The 21,734-nt window shown below is 41.6% G+C and overlaps 2 protein-coding genes across 3 annotated transcripts in view; one reads left to right on the top strand and one right to left on the bottom strand.

The window, feature by feature from the left end:
• Nucleotides 1-235: 235 nt before the first annotated feature.
• On the bottom strand, nucleotides 236-20,968 carry SNX18 (sorting nexin 18). The gene is made up of 2 exons (XM_027716370.2): nucleotides 19,224-20,968; nucleotides 236-2,561 (listed from the first exon to the last, which is right to left on the bottom strand). Exons 1-2 carry the CDS (start codon nucleotides 20,764-20,766, stop codon nucleotides 2,308-2,310), a joined length of 1,797 nt encoding a protein of 598 aa, XP_027572171.1. The 5' UTR covers nucleotides 20,767-20,968; the 3' UTR covers nucleotides 236-2,307.
• ARL15 (ADP ribosylation factor like GTPase 15) overlaps nucleotides 20,624-21,734 on the top strand; it is a 261,132-nt gene continuing 260,021 nt past the window's right edge. Inside the window, exon 1 of one of the 2 annotated variants that reach the window (XM_039390403.1) lies at nucleotides 20,624-21,317. In XM_039390403.1, coding sequence (XP_039246337.1) covers nucleotides 21,045-21,317 — 273 coding nt within the window. In that variant the 5' untranslated portion in view covers nucleotides 20,624-21,044. The remainder of the gene's footprint in view (nucleotides 21,318-21,734) is intronic. The other variant, XM_039390406.1, reaches the window with a different exon arrangement.

Below are 21,734 nucleotides of genomic sequence, written 5' to 3'. Positions count from 1 at the left end.
GTAACTCCACTTACTATATAACCCTTTGGGCTCCACCCCTCAGCCAGTTTAACTTCAACTCTATAATAAGTGAGGAAAAGAGGAAGATGCTAATATAGCATTTTACAGATTTGAATATTTTTGAATTCTGCAACAATTCAGATCCAGGATTCCAGTCAAAGTTTTCTGGTACATCAAATTTAACCAATTAGTACCCCCAGTTTTCCCCTGCCCAAAAAATTCGCAAATGAGAAAGTAAGGTGAAGACAATGACAGTTTATTAGGGAAAATTGTACCTGTCTGATAATGTTGTATGAATACGTATCACAGCTTTATTTCCTCCTGGACATGTACAAGTCATTAATACTAATCTCCTAAAATACTCAACTGGACCAGATCAACTTGTGAACAGGTCCTAAACCTCCATGTAGAATCAATTTGATTGTAGTATGATCTAATTAATGTAAAGACATTTAATAAAACAGTATCTGGCTTAAGCAAACATAAGCCATGGAACTCAGCTCAAACCTAGCTCACCATCACGGCATATGGGGAAGCAGAAGTTCTGCTGGGAAGAAGTGGTGGGAAAGGGGAAGTGGTGAGTTTTGACTGTAGAACGAGACACCATGAGGAAGGTAAAGAGCAAGTCAGCCCTATGACTGTGGTCCTTATTTTATGGTCAACATTGTTTGCAGCACTGTTCCAATAAGCTGGAAATGGAGTCTTTCCTCACTGATTGTCCTTTCTTTTACAAATATTGGTTTTTCCCTCTTCAGTATTCTGTATTTTACTGCTTTGTGTATGTACTAGAAGCAATGCCAAATGCAACTTGCACAAAACAGCCATCTCCAAGCATTTGGGGATGAATCTTAGAACCAAAACTACATTCTTACCTACATTTATTTCTCTGAAATAAAGGTGTGGGGTTAAACTACTGAAACTCACGTGATCAAGTGAAAGATCTGTACATTTCTGCTGAGGAATGATTTGTACTTAAATGTAACTGTTGCTCTACTTCCTCTTCCAGGCTTTCATTTGTTTAAGCCATCTTTGATTAATACAACTTAAAACAAAAAAGTAAACATTTTGCTTCCTTGAAAGGTTTTGTTATTTTTGTTTAGGAGAAAAAAAATGGGATAAATAAAAACCCTCTTTCATACTGACCTATAAGAAGGAAACCAATACCTAAGAAATACCTATTTCAAGCGAAATAAGCCATAAAACTCTTTAAAAGATAGTGTTTACATATATAAATGCACCCTGCTTGTCAAAATATTTATACAAAAATTAAGACAATTGTTAATTCTTGAGTGTTACAAACATAAAAATGTCACCTGTTTTCCAAGTCAGTTCAGCCAAGACTTACTTCAGATCACTTATATTACTGAACATCCCTGAAAACTTTTAACTTAGTAAACTAACAAATCACAGTGGAGTTTCAACTCAGACAACTGGCAATGCAATTGCAAGTCTGAAGTTAAACTGAATCAGCAAGTGAACAATGAGCAAATCATTTGAAACTTAAAAAAAAAAATATTGCAGCCACATAGCTTGCAGAAATATCCCCTTGATATATGTAATTTTTATTAGGCTAGCTCTTCAAATTTTCACTCACAGTAATGCTGTATATGTGCTTAACATCCTAGAACATGTAACAAGTAGTCTCCATTTTCAGGGAAAGTGTGAATAAATTTGAATTCTCCCTTTTGAGCCAACACTTGTCATAAGACAGTACTTGCTATGCAAACTGGATGGCAGCTGATTTTTTTCCAGTTAGTGTGAGGTTTCATAATCAGTTCTGTCATAGGCATCAACCATTCATTCATTCAATCATAAAAATGTGACTTACTAGAAAAAGAAAAATAGAGTCTAAAGGCACAGAATCACATAGCTGCTCTAGTAGGAGTCTGTAAACAGAGAATTGTTTGAATTTAGGAAATCCAAATCTAGGAAAGTAAAAAGGCATCTGAAGCAGGCTTTTATCTAGCCAACTTCCTTAAAGACCCAAAGGGTTTTGAGGTCTACAAAGTATGCACTAAAATACCGTATTTCAAAAAGCAATAAGGCAAATAGTATACTCATTATTCAGAAAAGTTACAATGGTAGTGTAGGCATATACAGTATAACTTAGTTACAATTCGTGGTACTGTTTCTACTATATAGTGCTATAACTGTTTCCTTTCTACATAACTGGAGATTAAACCTGGGTTCCAGGTGAACACAAACCCATCCTTGTACCGCCATCTACCACTGGCAATAGCATCTTCAGCAGCATCTGCTCTGCTGCCTGGGTCACGGTCATGCTGAGGGAAGTCCACAACTCAGAGACTAAACACTGTCATACTTGTGAAGAGCTTCTTCTAGCTTTTGTGTCACTTTTTGAAAAAAGAGTATTTGCTGTTGCAAGAAATGCTGCATCTGTGATTTAAAGTCCCTCACACGAATTTTGTGGAAATGATTAATTTCTGCAAGGGTTGCAAAGGAAATAATGTTACAGCGTTCCTGAATGCCCTCAGCTTTTTGGAGCTCCATCTTCCCCTCTTCCACATGCCGCTTACTCTCCTTTACTTTGGTAAGGGCTCCTGCATAAAGAACAAAATGAAACAGTTGAACAGTGAGGACCATGTAGACTTGACTACTGAACTTTAACAAGTAATTTAATAACAACACGGATTTGTATAAGGCTTATTCTCATTGTATTTATATGTGTACATACCTATGTGTACATATATGTGTACATATATGTGTACACATGTGAATGAAAAAGGAATAAAAGCTTTTTCATGTAAGAAAAATCACAGACCAGTGGATCCTGTTTAAAAAGCAAAATACAACAGTTTTTAAGGCTCAAGCATGGAAAAGTTAGTAAAACATGCCTATTTTACAACCTTAAAAATCACATGATGTCCTTCAGAGAATAACTGAGAGATATACCAGTAGTGGGAATAAGTGAAAGCACTAGAAAACTTGTCAGATCAATTTAAGCCTACATAAACCCCAGAGAAATATCCTCATTAAGGCTTTATGAAATATCAGTTTTACCAATCTTTGTGAAATGTCAAAAGCAGTTCTTAATACACAAAATCTTGACAAGACATATTTTTGCTTTTACACTACAGATGCTTCAATTATTGAGTACTAGAGAATCTAGCGGTTTATTCCAAAGTCACAGATGCCCAGCTAGACCTTACATAGCATTGTAAAACTAGTAGAAAAACAGAGTTAAAGAACTGACAGTCCCCCTCCTCCAAATAGCTAATTAAAGCACATACATCCTACAAAAGCAAAATATCACCCAAAACAGACACACCCAAAGCAGACTCATAAAATGACAGAATATCAAGATATGTCTTAAGACATTCATATTCTTGGACTCAATTTCCCATAGAGCAATTTCTTTGCCTTAAATATTACATGTGTATTTTATTCATACAACTAAAATTAATCAGATCAGTACAGCTTTTATCTTCTCACTAGATGCTTGTTCCTTTAAATATTTGTAATTTCTTAACTCTCCTTTCAGATTACACTTCTTGCATGTGACTACAGTTCACGGACAGGGCTCCCTTCTTGCCTCAGAGAAGAGCTTTTATGTACCCCCTGCACTGACACTTGCCAGAAAGCTAATGGAGAAACCTCTCTGCCTGTAAATTCCAGAGGTAAAACCCTTCACTCTGTCTGCTGAGGGAGCAGGTTTGTCTTCTTGTCAGCCTGAACCCACACATGGCAAACACCACTGAACAGTTACAATGCAGTTTGTAAGCACTGTTTGTCTTCCTGTGCCTGTCTGAAAACCATTTAAAATGTGCCTCTTGCTGGTGCCCTGACACATCCCTGCAATTCAGGTCTGGAGCATGACTGTGCATGGATGTGTCTGTGTTCGCTGTGTACACAGCAGGCTGGGAGGCGACTGGGGAGCATGGCTGCTGCTCATTACATTTTACTCAGGTGCTCCTCACATTCCCCAGCCTGCTGTGGCTCATTCCCTGACCACCTCTAACCCTCACCAGGCAGACAGGTAGAATAGAGAGTACGCTCTTACAGGAAGCAAGTTAAAATATCAGATGATTTCGCAGCCTTGGGTAAAAAGAGTTTGTTGCATTTGAGAAATTGAATAGGGGTTATGTCTTGCATTACAGATAAAATGTGGAATTCCTAAAATGAGAGAAGCCTGCATGACTTTTCTCTGTTCAGCTTCTAACAACAATTTGTTAACTGGAGTGGGGGAAGGTGGAGACTTTTTAATTGCAAACACTGAGAAAACACTTTCACTGTTATCAGTACTTCTCTGCTCTTAAAATCATATTTTTCTGCTTAACTTGCACTTGGGCTATGCTGTACATGGTATCTCCTGTCTGCAGTCCTGGTATGAGCTCTCCAGCGTGTCCATAAGAAACACCCCTCTGGTATGATGTAGCTGCAGAAAGACATTTCTTTTTTAAACCGTGGCAGGGAGGTTATTAACAAGCTAAGCACAGACCACAGGCTGCATGGCTGAGGACACTTATATTCAGGTGGCAGAGGTCACATGCTGAGCCTGATGTGCTAAAGAACTGGCTGAAGGCCAAGGACAGTGTCTGTCTCTGGGGGCTGCAGGGTGGTGGCAAGGTTCCATACCTTCCTGGATCCCATTGCATGCCTATGTGGCTAAAAGCCTGGCACTGGCTTGACCACATCATCTTCAGCCTGGCCCAAAAAAACACCACTGAAAAATCTTCTCCATATGCAGTGGTGCCAGCAGCGGGACTGTGCCAAAAGATCTGCATTTTGTCCTCTCAGGAGTGAGGAATCTGTGAGGTAGGGCACAATCTGAAAAACATTTAATCCCTTCTCCTGTAAAAAGAATGCTTCTTTTAACAAAGTTAACCAGGCTTAGCAAAAAGTTTTTCTATGCTCTGCGGGCACGACAGGAATCCATGCATGGCTGCAAAACCCTGAAATTTGGGACTTACTGGAAGCCAGATGGAGCTGGTTAAATAAACATGACAACTCTTCAGCTGTGATGTGGGAAACAGCTTTAGACGTTATTTCTAGAATGACCAAACTGGAAGAAAAATACTTTTACAGCATCAGCACCTGAAAGCATAACTAAGTTCTGGTGCATGTATAATCTTCAAATTATTTTACATTAATAAGAAACATACATCACCAAACACTAAAGCCTTCCAGATTAGATATATTTTGCATTTTTTTGCCATTAAAGAAAAGGAAGATTTATAATTAGGGAAGGAATCCAAAGGGAAAAGTTACAGTCATTAACAATGCTCTCTTAATGCATACGGATTCATAGTGGTCCTGTAATGGAATTTCCTTTAAAACCTGGACAGATTACAACCAGATATCAGCAATATACGACAAAATTGATACATATATGTAAGTATAAAATTGCTTGGGTTTTATTTTGAAATGCCTTTAAATGAAGTGTTGAATTATTAGTAAAACAACTAATCTTAAAATAACTTAATAGAGAGAAAATTTTATCTTGTTTTTGGACAGTAAAAGAATCCTCTCTAAACACACAGAAAAAAAAGCACCTGTGTGCTTTATTTTAAGAAGCAAATAATCATTTGTTTTCAAATGTTATATTTAAGTTGCTCAGCATATACTGAAGTTTGCAAGACTTAGTTTAGCAAATTGTAGGAAAAAAGTTTTACTAGTTCGAATGGCTTTGCAAGCAGCTTTAGTAACAAAACACACCCAAATTTTCTCCAAACACCTTTCCATAATCTACTTTTCCTGTATTTTAATCCCTGTGAACAAAACTCTGAGCTGAAACAGAGATTCATTGATGTGGAGGGTTCAATAATCCATGCAGGTTTCTAGCGGTGAATTGGAAGAGAAGAACAGCATGAAGGAATTGGAGACTGGAAAGCAGCTCCTTGTGTGAAAAGAAGGACCTTGCGCAGAGATGCCTTGGTAGGGGATGGTAACCTCTAATGGCTCCCAGCCCACAACTCCCAGCCTGCTGCACTACAGGCTGTACACCATGAAACCCCCCACCTCCATCCTCACTAACTCATCCATCACACTCCATGCCTAATCCAGAACCTCACAGCTCGCAGGCTGCTGAGGCGAGCAAGGCCCCCCAGTCTAAAAGTACACCTGCAGAAACTTCTGCTTATGATTTTAATTGTGTGAATACCTAGTATTGGTTTGGACAAACAGAAAAAAACAGATGTAGGTAAAAAAAAAAAAAAGGGCAGAATTATGGCAGTCCCAGAAAAGACTAACAAATTTTAGGAAAAAGAAACAGAAGGAGCCACATCCTAATGCATATTAGCTCAAGGAAGACTCCTGCTGAGTACATGCCTGGAAGAAATATCTGCCAATGCACTGTTCCCAAAGGGATGGAATACATAAAAGTAAATTCTTGGGGATTTTTAAGATCCGGATGTACAGATTCTGTAAAGTCTTGCCCATGCATTTAATGCTTCTGGTCTAAGGAAAAGACCTTCTGTCAGGAGTCATGTCCAAGTGATCACGACTAACTTTCAAACAGGGAAAAGGGCCTGGATCAAAGATGCTGCAAAAAGCTGTGCTACATCTATTTCTGTTCTTAAAGGTGGGGAAAAGCATATGTGAGTGCTGTTTTTCACTACCCAAAGCCCTACAGTGATGCTCACTGAATGCAGCTAAAGGCTTAAGAGAAATTCACACGTTTCAGTGCTTGTTTTGAAGTATGAGATTAGACAACACAAGATGATATAAACATGTTTAACAAGGAAAATTTGTGCTACCAAAACTGGTGCTAGTGTATTGTGGTAGCAGTCAGGAAAACAGGGAGAATGTAGAGTTTCTGATAGAAATAAATACTTTCAAGCATAAAACACACTATACAAACAGCAACTTAAATGGGTATTGAGGAGTTATGAGAAAAAAAAGAAGTTTATTGAGTAAGCTGCTTATGCAAATATAAGGTTGCAATGAGGCAGGAGAAGTTATATACATTCAGAAAAAAAAAATAAAATCCTGAACCTGAGAGAACTCAGATTTGAGTCAAAATACATTTTCACACCACCTGCAGTTTTATTACAGTAATAAACGCTTTGAGATTTGTGGTTGAGAGTCAACTAAGAGTGTGTTTGGATCCATACACTGACTCTCCCTGCACACAATAAATAACGTGTACTCCTGTAAACCTATGCTGACGTACATGTGGCCCCAGGTGCTCCACTTGCATGACCTGAGCACCCTGCCAGCAGCCAGCTGGTTCTTCTTGCTTGCTATGTACATGACACAAGTCCCAATTGCAGTCTGCAATGTGACCAGAAGGCAAAAGTTTTGGGGCTCAGCTCTTGCAGACTGCAGTCAAGACTGCTCTTCACTGAACTCCTCAAAATCAGCAGAAGGCAGGCCTGCCCTGTGCCTGCCAGCATATGCAATCAGGAGCCAAAGAGCAGTAGCAACTGCTGAGAGTACAGTCAACAGGCTTCATTTGTGTGAGAGCAAGACCAAAGCCGACAGTTCCCTGAAAGGGCTGCATAGTTAGGGTCAGAAAACACTGTGATCTTTTAAGAAACACTCAAGATTGACTTCATCTTTCTACTATCAGCAAGCTACAAGATAACATTTACTTTGTTACTTACTAGAAAGTAGAACAACTTCCATTACCACATCATTCACTTGTTCATGGTATTAATGGTCTAATAGTATGAATGATGTGTCCTTCAAAGCACACTAATGAAGTGAGAGCTTTGAACTTGTCTAATAACTCACTTTGCTTTACTTTTATTACAAGACATTGTTCTAACCTGAACACCATCTCTAATGGGAAGGGAAAAAACATATTCATGATGCTGCTTTCATAAAAGGATATAAAACCAGATAATGTAACTAGAAATTCTTTTTCCTTACCTAATGATAAGATCATTTAACTATGGCTCTTTGCTTAAAGATTTGAAAAAGCTACCCAGGGGTAGCTCACATGCATGGAAACATCTCTCACCCAGAAGACTGCTGCCAGAACATGTCGGTCTACGGGGTTGTCCCTCTACCCCAGATCTAGCAAAGATGTTGTTATGAGATGTCTCAAATGACTAATCCAACAAAAAAATGCAATTGGCCTGGAGGGGAGAGAGATGGCTTGGTTTTATCAATGGCCTGGCTATGTGATCCAGCTCAGCCCAGGGCTACAATCATTAGCTTCAAGGGAAGTTGCAGAAGCATTGCATGAGGTTACATACAATGTGAAATCCTACTCCAAAAAAAGCCCTCAAACTTCCCCCTCTCAATTCACAGTGAAATAGTGTGTAACAGAACAGAGATTTTGCTACACTGACAGATTATTTTCTTAAGAATGCTCTGAGCACTGATTAACAAAAGAAGCCTACACTAAGATTCTGCAAATTCTTTACATTTTCTGGCCAAGATTTATAATGGAAAGCAGCATAATAGGAATTTGCCTGAAATTAAAACCAGAAGACTTTTCCAGTAGAGACTGAACTGTATAAAAGGAATGTCCCAGGGAAAAAGTACCATTACAGTTACTAATGTTGAAATGAGTTGCTCCTTTAAAATCTGGGTTTTTTCCCAGTTTTACACTGAAAAAAGCAAGTCATCTTCAACACCAAAGGCAAAATTCTGAAGCCACCTGCTCTTTCAGTGTCAACACAACACAGTTTTCAAAAACAGCCTTTCAAATTAAAAGATGCTATTTTTCTCCATAAGGATGCAAACCCACTTTAATAACATTCTCTTTTCCAAAGTGAAATGTTAGAAATACAAAAATCAAATACATTGAACTGCAATTACTTTAGCATTACAGGGGGTTTTGTAGGTACATAAAAATGGCTCTAATGCTTATGGGATCTTCAGCCTAACAATAGTTTTTTGTTGCACATTGCTCAAAAAAAGCCCAAAACCCCATAATACTATCCTGTAAATCTAGGCTTTTAAATTACAGTACTGTGCTGACATCTAGGTTAACAATGCCTGACTGCAGGATTATTAACACTAGACAGAATTATTTGTTCTTCCAGTTACCCTATAGAAAAGCTCACTGAAAGCTGACAGAGACGAATTATTCAGTTCAAAATGAAGTCACTTTTTAATCTACACAACTCAGAGATCACACACAAATAAAACAGCCTTGCTACAGATTTCAGAAACTTAACTAACTGTAACCTCATGTGATGGTTTTAACATATAAATTGATTTAATTACTATATAACTGATTAACAATGGTGTTAGATTGCAGTGTCAAACGTCAATTTTACAGAACTGCCAGGGTTAATGGACACTATACATGTCTAACTAATATTTTTTAAAAATTTAAATAATGTGATTATTAAGACCTGATTAGACTCATTGAGCATACATCTGCCAGTTAGTGTACACACACATAGGAAGAACATACATAGGAAGAACATACATGGCCAATTTATTTCTTCAAACCTACAAGGACTCTAATCATACCAGTGCATGGTCAGAGACTCCAAAATGATCACATTATTGAAAAGCTATTTAAATTCCCACGCTGTCAATGTCCATTTCAGTTCCAGAGTCCCCAGAGGAATCTACAAGCTTTGGTGTGCAGCACCTCCAGTACAAATGTCTTCCTGGGCCATGCTACACCACACTGCTGTATGAGCTCACGCCATAGTTTGCCTTTGGAAGAGTTGATAGAAGGAGACGAGAGCATGATGGTAAAATAAATGAAAGAAACATTACAGAATTACCAGTTTATTACATCTGCTGCCGCACATAATGCCATTAACAAAATTAAAAGAAAACCCCACAGTGTTAGGTAACCGCACACAAAAAAAACATGCAAGATGAGATGCAAGCTTTCCATTCAAATTGTGAATGCAGCGATTTAAAACTAATGCTATCTTTTGATGTATTGTACACCAATAGTCTTTTAAGCAAACAAATGACCTTATCTTAGCCAGTAAAGCATGTTTAAGCTGTGTTCATGAAGAGTTTTGACTTTACAAGTACGTATAGTGATGTCTGAAAGGAGGCCCGCCAGGAACAATTTTATCTTAAAATCCATCTAAACTATGTATATTGCTGTTTGCTATCACAAATATAGCATTTTGCACCATAGCCTGAGAGGCAAGCACTAACTAATGCTGCTTTTGCCCAATTCTAAGGCACTCTGTACTTTTTGGCACTCATGTGTACCATTTAAGGAGTTTTTCTTTGGCTTCAGCAGGGACAGAAAAGAATAAAACATAAACTAGGTTGGTCACCAGAAATGCAGTACATTTGCCCATTAGAAAGCTAGTCATGTTTTTCAGGAATACACTTGAAAATTTAAGTAATTGCAATTTGCAGAAGTACCAAGATGAAACCTTTCAGAAATTTTTTAGTACTTCTCACTAGTTTACATCTAAATGGGGCATCAAACAAGCTTTTAACACATTTTCCAGAATAGGAGTTGGTCTATTACAGTTCAGTTGTCACAGGTTCTGAAAACTAGTTTTTCCCAGTTAGGATGCTAATTACAGGCGTTTTTTGGTAGAAAGATGCTACAGACTTAAGAGCTTTAGTAAATGCCCTAATCAGTTCATAGTGCTGACTTCAAGACAACAACCATCAGAAATTATGCTATGCATGCATGATAGAGATTTTCAGTAGAACTGGTTAACAATAAATGAATAGAAATGTCTCCTCCTCTCTAGAATGCATGTAAGCATCATTATATTGAATGGTGACTTTCAAAGTTTTTGTAAGATTCGTGGGATGTGTGTGAACAGGGGAAGACAGGTAACACTGCATATCAACATCCATACACCATTACTGAGAGGAGCAAGTATAAATGCAAGTTCTGCTGACTCTTACTTCTTTATTGGGGCACAACAAAGCACCTGCTTTTGGATGTTAAGGCTAAAAGGAAAGCGAAGAATGAACACAATTTATGGTGTTTGCTTCTCCATAATTATCTGCTTAGCTCCACTACTGTCCTAAGATGAGCAAATACAACATGCATAGACAATTTAGCAAATTCATATGAAAAGAGTCAGGACCAAAATGAAATGCAGACACTGGTTCACTTTTTCTTAGTACCCTTTAACTGCTCTCTCTTAGAAATCTGAATGCTGCAGTTTCTGTGTAGGGACAAAAAGAAGTACAACTCTTATTGCATAAAAAAAAATACTCAAGGTAAATCATCATTAATGTAACCAATTAAAAATGTTATATAATACAAATGCAGAACACATGAACATTATAATAATATCATGCATATCCGTATTATATAAAAAATTAGCTTCTTCAGTATACTGCCAGTTAGCCAACATAGCTATTCACTCATACAGATTCAAAATCATAAAAATCATAAAAATAATTCAAAAATCATAAAAATTCTAAAAAAATTAGAACAGTAAATTGCATAGGACAACAAAGTAATGAAAACTCCAAATCACAGGATGAATCTGCTTTTCATATTATTAATGAATGAACTGCAGGTAGGCATGAAAAGGGTAGTTTTGTTCATTATAATTACAGAAGTACCCATGATGTGTACCTACTTAAAACAAAGGCTGAAAACATCACACTTCTTCCTGCTCTGCTACAATAACCCAAAGCCACTGGCAAGAACTGAACAGATTGTTTAATTTTTATTTTTTTTTCATTTTATTTTAATCCTCACAGCCTTCATGAAAGAAGCAAACTAGACTGCACAGAAAGCATGTGCCATTTGTTTGCTCTAATCTGCTGATAAGATTCATGTTCTGGGGGCTCAGCCAAAGGTAATTTCATTTTTTTCAATTCGAATTTTCAAATCTGTGCTATTTGAACCACGCAAATTAAAATACATAAGTACCAGCTGGATATGTTTATACAGTCTGCACACATTAACTTGGCATTTCAACTGTTCAAACAAAGTCTAACAATGAACTCATGGAAAGATGCTGGAAAGGCTGAAACACGTCGTTGTTTCAAAGGTGATTTGCAAAACAGTCAGATAGCTTATTTGTGTTTGATAATGCTAACAAAGAACTGGAAGAGCTATGGGAGCTTCTTTCCATTTTTAGTCTACCTATTTCTGTGTTCCCTATTTGGATGGAATGAGCCTACCAATTCTCGTCTCCTCTGTTTGGATAGAAGCCCTTTCAGCCAGACCAGGAGCCCTCTGATCTTCAAGAGAACCATCTCACTATCTTCATATACTTCAACCTCAAAGGTATTACTCAGTTTATGAAACAAAATTACTTCCTCTTCCTACAATATAACTTTTAATTCTTCAATGTCTACACTGCTACTCCCTAGTTGCCCACAGGGTTTTCCCAGTAGTCAAGGCCTTATTGCCTGCAGTGAGCAAGTACCTGTGAGCACACAAGAGATGGGAATACACTGCCTGTGGTCAAACCTACAGGTTTGAGCTCTGACTAAAACTTCTCCAGTCTGTTGGCACAAGGAGGGTAGACTACACAGACTTTCCAGTCTGCAGTAACACATGCAGCTTCTCCCATAGGAGGAACAGTTATACTCTTTCTTTGCTACCAGCTGGTTTTAAAAAAGAAACTACTGGTGTTTTATCAGCTATGAAATGTCTCTCTGTCACTGAATGTGTTTAAAAGGTAATAGGAAAGGAAAACATCATGACAGCATAAATCTTGCTCCCTTAGAAAGCTATAGAGATTGCAGGAAAGTGAAAAAGAAAAAAGAATCACAGTTAAAAAAGATCCATGCATCTTTTGGACAGACAGGGCATACGAGTCCTTTTTTTTCCTGTTCCTGTTTAATCTCCTTTAAGTAAGGCTATTACTCAATTTTAGTCTTGCTTACTCCTGTCCTCTGATTAAGGAAGATGCAAATTTATAGAATTTCTAAATGTGAAGATTCTTTCACATTTTAGCTATCTAAACATCTCCATTTCCTTGAGGTTACCTTCAAATACTGGCAGGCAATACTGGATGATGCAGCAGCAAGCAGACAATGCTACATCACCACTGTAACAGCTATGGGGAGGCTGACAGGGCAAAAAATACAAGCCATTCTGGAGCAGAACATCCTTTCTCACCAAAGTCCTTATACAGAGGAAGTGCATCTACCCATCTCTTTTTACTGTTGTAAGGGTCATCTGGCTGGGATTACATACCCAGCTCTTACCCAGTACCTACCTGGGCTGAACCCCATGCAAAGTATATGCATCTGAGAGACAGAGGAGGGGGAAAAAAACCCCAAAGGTGAATAAAGTGAAAAACAGGGATGGAAAAAATATGTCTGCATAACAAATTGAAGAGATTAGGAAGTAAGCATGAGAGAAAAGCACTGCATTTACACTGTGATATAAAATTTTAGGTGTCAATATTAACCAGTCTGATTTATTCATGAACACACATACCACTCCTTCCCCCTGAAGGGGTGTGGGCGAAGGAGAGGAAGCTGAAAATGTTACAGAGAGTTCCAGGTTTCAGTGCTGTTTGGATTTTTGTGACGCTTGAAATTTTGATGCATTTACAGCCATATAGATTTTTCACCTACAAATTTTTAAGATATTCTAAAAACACACCCAGCGCATTCTTCAAAGCCAGTGTCTAGAATTAAGTTTCCCTCAATAAGACCACTTGCCTTATTTTACTTTTCACAGTGATCAAGAAGCAAAAGGGTCACTCAGATATTTTTAAAAATAATTCCCTTAAATCCTGGCATGCAGAGGAAATGGAATCGCTGCCTACATCTTTAGAAATATTTAGACTGCTTTCTCAGATCTGTTTTGCAAAAATCATAACCAGAAGTTTGCAAACGTTAGGGAAAGAAGAAATCTGGAAGGCAGAGATAAAGCAGCACGTTAGTCAGTATTGCTTCCACTTTCAGGAAAGACAAGAGGCTAATTATAGTAATTCCTCAAACAAAACTTGAAAGAAAAATCCCAAATGCCCCCAACTTCTCTACTCTCACTAAGCAAATATGAAGACGACAGCCAGACAAGCATGAGCCAGAGTACTAGCATATCCTATCTGCAACTCTCAAAAGTGCACAAATTTTCTGAACCTGAACTTGCATGGGCCTGCAGTGAGCGTTTGCGTTGAAGATTACTGAAGGAGGAAGATCTCATCAGTTGAGTGAAGCTCTAACAATTAATATGTAGAAATTATTTCATCAAGAATGCCTAGGGAATTTCCACTAGTAGACCTTAAAAACATAAAAAAGAAGGTATTATTACAAAGGAAGTTGGGAAGCTGCTTTTCTTCTCAAAATGAAAACAACTGAATCCAGTATTTCTTGAAAGATATACCAGCTTTGCAATAGAAAATTACAAAAATGCAGCTTAGCTTTTGAGCCTATGGAACTTAATATCCCTCTTCTGCAAATGTTTTGCCAGGGGCTAAATAAACTGAGCACAAGTATATCTGTCTGACATATTTGTATATTCCATTCCAAAAAAACCACCAGTATGCACAGGAATATTTTCAAGCAAGCACTCTGGAAGCATTTACCTATGGGGGGTTGAGGGCTGGACTCATAAAAATATCTGGGTATTTAGAATCTTGAGACACCACTCTGCCATCAGCTACCATACAGACGCCAGTCTTCCCCTAATGATTTAGTTTTCCAAACAAAACCTATAAAACAACTAGTTGTTTGTAAGGGATGTCTGCCTTGGTACTGATATGCTCTATGCCACCTTCAGTGGGGCTCTCAAATCAATTATTTCCAGACAGAAATGTAGGGTTTCCAACTTGGCACATTCTTTGCTGTAGTACTCAATCCAATGAATCTTCAGACCTGGACTGAGGCACATACGAAACAAGGTAAGGTCTCTCACAAAGCATTGACCAGTTGATCCTCAACTGGCATGTGGTACAGGAATGTCCAAATCCTTCCTCTGTCACTCCTGAAGCAGGAAATTTAATTCTTCCTTTCCTACAGAAAATTCCTTCAACACTGGGTACTCAAGATGAAAGAGACAAAGGAATCTTTTAAAATCTACTGTAGCTATTTCCATTTCATGAAATACTAACAATATTAATAAGATAATAAACAGTTTGAAAATATTTCCAGAGTCCATTGGTTCGTAAGTTTTACACAAATTACACAAATAAGATCATATGTGATGTCCTCAGCACAGAAGACAGAAAGACCTGAATCCCAGAGCAATTAAAAGCACAACAGTTAACACATTTTCCCGCTAACATGCAGACAAAGCAACAGCAAGGCTTACATGGCTTTGGTGCATAATTCTAGGGAAAAAGACAAAGCCCACATGGAGGGAAACTTTTGCCTCTGTGATTCTTTTTGCAGAAGTTGCAGAAATTTTTAACAAAACTCCAGACACGGAGACTTCTCAATCCAAACCACATTTTCAAACCACATTCAGCAGCTGTTCAACAAGCTGCAGTAGAGCAAAGCCATAACAAGACAACTCAGTTAAACATTCTATGCACAGACATAGGCATGCTTTGGGTACAGCTGCCTTTGTTTTTCAGTCCTTCTCAGGTCTATGGGAATATGACCTCGTGTAATGGTTTGAGAGCCCCAAAATCCAATTCTCGAGTCCAAGCCCCCCTCCCACATCTCAGCCCAGTGTGAGATGGGTTTTCCAGACACCACACAAGACTAAAAATGGGGGGAAGGGATTATATTACAATGACTTTACACATAAATATTACAATACATTACATACACAATCTCAACTATCTGTACCATGATGAAGCAGTATTTACAATGGATCACATCTCTTCTCTCTCCAAATAAAAGTCCAGGAGGGAAGAAGGAAGAGATCCTTTCCACTCTCAGAGCAGCAGTCTCTCCAGGGTAGCAGTCTATCTCTCTTCCATGCAGCAGCTGTAGCTGGATCACTTTTCATTACACACGAGGGGGGGTCTCCAAGCCCCTCTCGACCCTTCGACTCCAAGTGAGGGTCTTTTTCTTCCGTGGGCTGTGTTTACCAGGACAAAGGTCACTTCACCACGTCATATCAACGAAGTGCAGAAGCCTTTGTGAGGGTCCCTATCCTCAGGGGATTCAAAGTCCCTTGCAGAGCTCCTGTGCTCTGATCTCAGAGCAGTGAGGGGCATCGAAGCCCTCCTCTGCATTCCTTCAGTCATCCCGGTTCAGCTCCGGGAAGCCTGAGCTTCTCAGCTCCTCTCTCTGCAGTGCATGCTGCATTTTAGGACTTCTATCTAGTAGGAGTCTACCCCCTCCACTTAAGAGGGGTCTCAAAAGGGTTTTGGGGGGTCTGGTTTCAGTTCTTACCCCAAACTCTGTCTCTGCAGGGCTTAGTCCTGCTCTCTCTCTCTCCATTAGAGATCTCTGTGTCTTCCTTGGCTGCATGCTGTCTCTGCTGCTTCTCTCTTATCTCTTGGCTCTCTGTCACTGCCCTCCATACGCTGCTGCTTCTGCCACTGCTCCTGCTGTTGCTTATAGTGGGGAAAAAACTCCCAGCTTCTCAGTCACAGTCCTCAGTCCAGTTTAACACTGTTTCCGAGTTTCTATGACCCCAGCCAGGGACTGGGGGGCCGGGGCCGTGGCCGTGGCCCCCCAGAGGGGCTCTTGCCCCTTCAGCTCGTGGCTTTCACAACATGGCAACTCTCCAACTACAACTACAACCACCTTCTTTTCCAGTCTGGGTGATATGTTTATATTTTGCAGAAGCGCTCATTGGCTCAACCCCAAGGGTAACCACCCCCTGGGGGGTTTACCATTTTATAACTTCAGGGGGGAAACCGTTTTTTTCCCCCACCACACCTTGGTTTTTATCTGAAGTGGACAATATATCTGCACTTCGTAGGGGAAAAAAAAAGGAGCACTACTCCCAACTTCAGGGTTCATCTTTTTAAAGGGATGGCCATCTAAGCAATGTATCAATCAGGCTGCTCCTGTTTCTACATTTTATAAAGCCACTTTGGTGTCATTTTCCTGCTCAATGAAGTTGTACACTAGAAAATAAAATGCACTTTGAAGAAAGACACATCAACTGTATTTTTCAGATGATCTATTATCACCAACAGATATTTATATAGACTATAGAGACAGCATTATTTCTCAAAACTGGCAGCCATCCCAGACAATAAATTTAAAAGAAAGCTTTTATGTTGTAAGAACAACACATGGTTCATAATTTCATCTGAAGTTTACAGATCGAAATTGAAAAGTTGTACCTTGTTAAAAGTAACTCTTAAAAATAATAAACCGGCAATATACTGTGTGCAAAAAACAACAACTCTCAGTTTTCCTCATGTCTGCTGTTTTGTAACAGGAACAACAACAACAAAGATACAACCCAGCTCTAACCCTGTTCCTATCATGAACCGGATACTCAAGAGATCAACCACTCGAGCATATGCCATCTTCGAATGGCTGGTATGTACCATGGGTAATATTGTCTTGGAGGCAGTGCTAGCCCAGAGGTGCTGGAGCATTAGCAGCTTCATGCCTGACAGCCAGACATTTCTCCAAGCTGCTCCAGGGCAGTGCTATGGCCCTAAATCAACTCTACATACATCATGTTCATGCATTGCTCTAACGAAAGTGTATTTACACGAACTTTCCCCAGTTCAACAGGGTAAACCTAACCAAAAAGCACAAATTCAAACTATAAAAGAAATAGGGATGGGTCCAGCACATACCTTATTATTCCCAGTCCTCTCTTCAAAGTCTCATCTCTAAAAATACTTTTGTGAAGAATTCCATATAGCCTTAAAGCTTGAGGATGTATTATTTAAATAGTATATATACTCTGATGGTTTTTTCTACCTAATAAAAAATCTGTCCCTTTATTTTTTTCCAGAAGCTTAGAGATAATCCTACTAGTTGACAACTCACTTTAACATGCTCTGCTCCCAACACAAGGCATTTCCAAGGTGACCCTTCTCTCCAAATCAAAAATATTTGAAAGCTGTTATCAGAACCCTGCAGAGCAACTCCTCAAAGGTTAGACTGCACACTTCCCTTTTCTCTTCAAAATAATACTAAGCGTGTTTAAGTTTCCACTCACAATTTTCAAGACTTAATAGCAGAATGGAAATCTGACAATTTTTACAAAAAGCTTATTTTCTTACATAACAGCAAATTGTGCACTTCGTAGCAACTCTGTTTCCTCAGATGCTCCCAGCAGTAATGCATACTTCTGCAAGTCTGTCTTTTCGATCCACTGAAAAAGCTTTTCCAACCTTTTTATTGTCAAACTCAAGGTACTGCTCCAGATAAAAAATCCCTAGAAATGTCATGTACGGGCAAAAAGACTGGTTCACATGGGTGACAATTCACTTGGGATGCAGAACACCACTTATTAATCTCCAATATAATTTTCAACAAAGCTCATGTATTTTCTCAGGTAACTTGCAGATACCCACTTCTGCAGAGCATATGTGATGTTTTCTTGGTGTCTCTTACAGCTCAAATCCCCACACCCTCCTGAACTTCGAGTTGAAAACTATAGGTAAGGAATAAAGCAGCTAAAAGAATGAAAAATGGACTTCATCTATGTGCAATGGTCAAGAATGTAGGATTACCAATACTTGAACAGCAGCATTTCCACATACATAGTGCTACAAACTTCTGTTTATTTGAAAAAGTGTCATTAGTTGCATAGCAGATTTTTTTTTCATTTTTGAGTCCTTTCTTTCTAATGGATCACAAAGCACCTTATAACCAAAAATCTGAACCTGAAAAGCGTGTTTCAGCTAGAAAGATGCTGAAAGGGTAACAGCTGAGCAACATCTGGCTATGACAATGAGGGCAAAGGTTGAACAACTCTAATTAAGTAAGAACCCTGTGGCAGACCATTATTCTCCCAAAGGCAGCAAGAGAGTTTAATGCTTGGCCAAACAGAAAAACCCCAGCAGCTTTAAACATCTCATCAAACTCACACGGCAAAATGCACATACCTCCATGCACACCTCAAACACAGTGGTCAGTCAGAGGAGTGCCTGCATCATCAGATTAGTTCATATTTATCTACTAGATCAGAGATTTAAGATACTTAACATGCATCTGAGTAATAGATGTTTTCATACCACTTCATGATTTCCAAGGTTTGTAAGCAAGCCCTTTAATGTATCAGCAGTATTGGTAGATCTGGTTTCCTTCAGAGATACACAGTCAAATGGAGCAACCTCCGACCAGTAAAACTCCCAACTATGTCTAGACCTTTGGCACAGGACAAAAATTTTGTCACTGATGTGTTTTTTGTATTTTTAGCAATAGTTTACCTGAGTAAACACAGAAAGACTGAACCCAAGGCCTGCAAGTCATACACAGGGCAAATTCAGCCCCTGGTCCCTCCATCTGTTGTATATCACTGATACACAAAACTTAGAATCATTTCAGAAAATATGTAAGGGTGTTACCTTTCTGGACATGGATGATGTCTGGAAAGTTGGCCAAATGCCCCTGATAGAGCGCTAACAAATCCATCACAGGATCTAGGTCCTGACGAGGCTGATCTGCAAAGAGGTCCCCGATGGCATCATAGGCTTCTGCAGTGAAGGCTATGGCTTGGTTGAGGCCAGCTGAAAAGGCCTGCTGGTCCAGCTCAAACGCCTGACTGAGGCACTTAAAGGAGTGCCCCACCTTCTGGTATTCCTTCTTGAAACCAGTGACTTGTTTTCGAGCAAACTCATTAGCTGTGTGATTAAGTTGTAGGGCACTCTCATCCATCTTCTTGGTGAAAGCTTTGAAGCCATCCACCTGGCTTTCCACCTCCTGCAAGTCCAGGCTGGCGCCAGGGCCCGTGGGGACACTGATGGTCAGAAAAAAGTTGGCACCCACCATTTCATCCTTCTCAGCCTTGCGCTTGCCTTGCTTCCAAGCCTTCTCATCCGTGCTGGGACAGGTGAGGAAGTGCTGAAAGGCATCGCACTGAGCCAGCACGGGGTGGCTGCACATGTGGTCCATCCACCAGGCCAGGCCTTTGCGGCGTTTGGAGATGAAGTCCTCCTCGAAGCGGCCAGTGGCTTGCTTCTCTGGCAGGTGGGGCACGGAGATGACGGGGAACTTCTCGGCCAGGCGCCCATAGAGCCAGTCAAAGTGCTTGTAGCGGCGGTGCACCTGCTGCCCAGTGTGGCTGGGCACCAGCTTGTAGGCGATGTAGCTCTTCATGCCCTTGAACTTGGTCTGCTTGGTGGGGTCCTCGATGGAGCACTGGAAAGGGTAGGGGTTTTCCTGCCACTCGGGACCCCGCGGACCCAGCACCACGCACAACTTGTCCCCGTCCTTCACGAAGCCCGCCGCCTCGCCTAGCACGAAGGCCTCCCCGCCAGACTTGACGAAGGTGGAGAAGCGGTTCAGGTTCCGGCTCACCGTGGCCGAGCTCTTGGCGGCGCCGCCGCCGCCGGGCGGGGGCGGGTGTCCCGGGGGGTGTCCCCCGCCCCGGGAGCCCAAGGACGGCTCGGAGCGAGTGGACAGGCGGTACCGGCCCGGGGCACCGCCCGCCGCCTCGTAGTCGGGATAAGAGCTGCCCAGGGCGCCAGGCTCGTCGGCCACCGTGGAGCTGTCGTCCCAGTCGTCGTCCCAGTCGTCATCGCTGCCCTGGCTGGGCTGGTAGGAGCCGCCGTAGGGCGGGAAGGGGTACCCGGCGGGGGGCGCCGGGAAGGGCTCGGGCGGGGGCTGCTGCGCCGCCGGCTTAAAGGAGGCGGGAGGCGGCAGCGGCTCGAAGCCGCCCACGGGGACGTTCGCGTAGCGGGCGGGCGGCGGCGGCTCCGCGGCGGGGGCGCGGATCACCTGCACGTAGGAGGCCGGGAACAGCCCGCGGTCCCCGCGGCTGTTCACACCCTCCAGCCACCCCTCGATGTCCTGCTCGCTGCACAGGCTCAGCACCTCGTGCTCCCGCAGCGAGATCTCACCGGGGTTCTCCGACCTGAAGTCGTACAGCGCCCGCGCCCGTAGCGCCATCGTCGCTCCCCAGGGCGCTCTCGGCACCGCCGGCCCCTCACCACGCTGCGCCGGCGGGGCTGCGGCACCAGAGCAGCGCTGCCGCTGCCCTCGGGCTCCGCGTCCCGCCGGCGGGCTGCTCGCCTGCGCTGCGGCTCCCGCTCCCGGCACCGCTCCCGACTCCCACCCCCGGTGCCGGCGGCGGGCGCGGGGCCGGGCCGTCCCACGTCGCCAGTTGCGCTAATCCAGAGCCGAGCGGCAGGGCGGAGTAGCCGAGCGCAGAGCGGCCGCCCCGTTCGATGGGCCACGCCCCATGCCCCTTGCCGGCCGTGGGCCCGTGGGATGCGCCGGGAGGGTCCCGACACCCCTGGGAATCCCAGGATACCTGGGGCTGCTGGCTGTCCCGGGTTCCTGTCCGGTCTCCGCCGCTCCAACGCTACCGGTGCCTCCCGACCCCTCGAAGGCACGTCAGTTCTTCCCCGGGTCCGGCTGGGAAGCTCCCCGGAGACTGCGTTGGTTCTGGGGGCTGTCCTCCGGCTTGGCTGTTGCTTCCAAGGGAAAGGAATGTCAAGGTTGGTAAAGCGTGCGTTTTAGGCTTCGCGAACAATGCGGTCATGCTACCGATGTTTGTTTTCTGTGGAACAGCCTCAGTACCCCCACCCCGGTGCTTTTTTTCCCTGCGTGGTCGTTTCCATTCAAAATTCCTGTTGCACCTTGTCCTGTGTTGTCTAATCACATGGATCCCGTCCCATTAATCATCTTTTGAGCTCTCTGTGTATCCCTGGGTACACGTTTCTCTCAAGATTTCTACCTGTTAATGAGCAATTAGAAAGAAGTTCTTCAGAGGAGATGTGCAAGTTTGTGGGCCCCAGTTCTTCATGTTTTCATATCAGCATCCCAATGGATACCCAGTTCTTGCTCATTTCTTTGGTGTAGTTTAGAGTGTATGTTACTTCTGAAATGTCTTTGTGTCAAATAATTTCATCTGG

This window comes from Pipra filicauda, unplaced genomic scaffold, assembly GCF_003945595.2.
Source record: "Pipra filicauda isolate LSUMZ 115617 unplaced genomic scaffold, ASM394559v2 scaffold81_size6448238_pilon, whole genome shotgun sequence".
NCBI classification, from domain to species: Eukaryota; Metazoa; Chordata; class Aves; order Passeriformes; family Pipridae; genus Pipra; species Pipra filicauda.
The sequence above is the reverse complement of the archived record's forward strand: the minus strand, read 5'-3'. Positions and strand labels throughout refer to the sequence as shown.

What these genes read in the sequence shown, in the direction of transcription:
- SNX18 (XM_027716370.2), bottom strand. Translation starts at nt 20,766, where the DNA reads ATGGCGCTACGGGCGCGGGCGCTGTACGACTTCAGGTCGGAGAACCCC. An exon ending in CATCATCCATGTCCAGAAAG is followed by an intron (nt 2,562 to 19,223) that starts GTAACACCCTTA and finishes TTCTTTATGCAG; the next exon opens with GAGCCCTTACCAAAGTAAAG.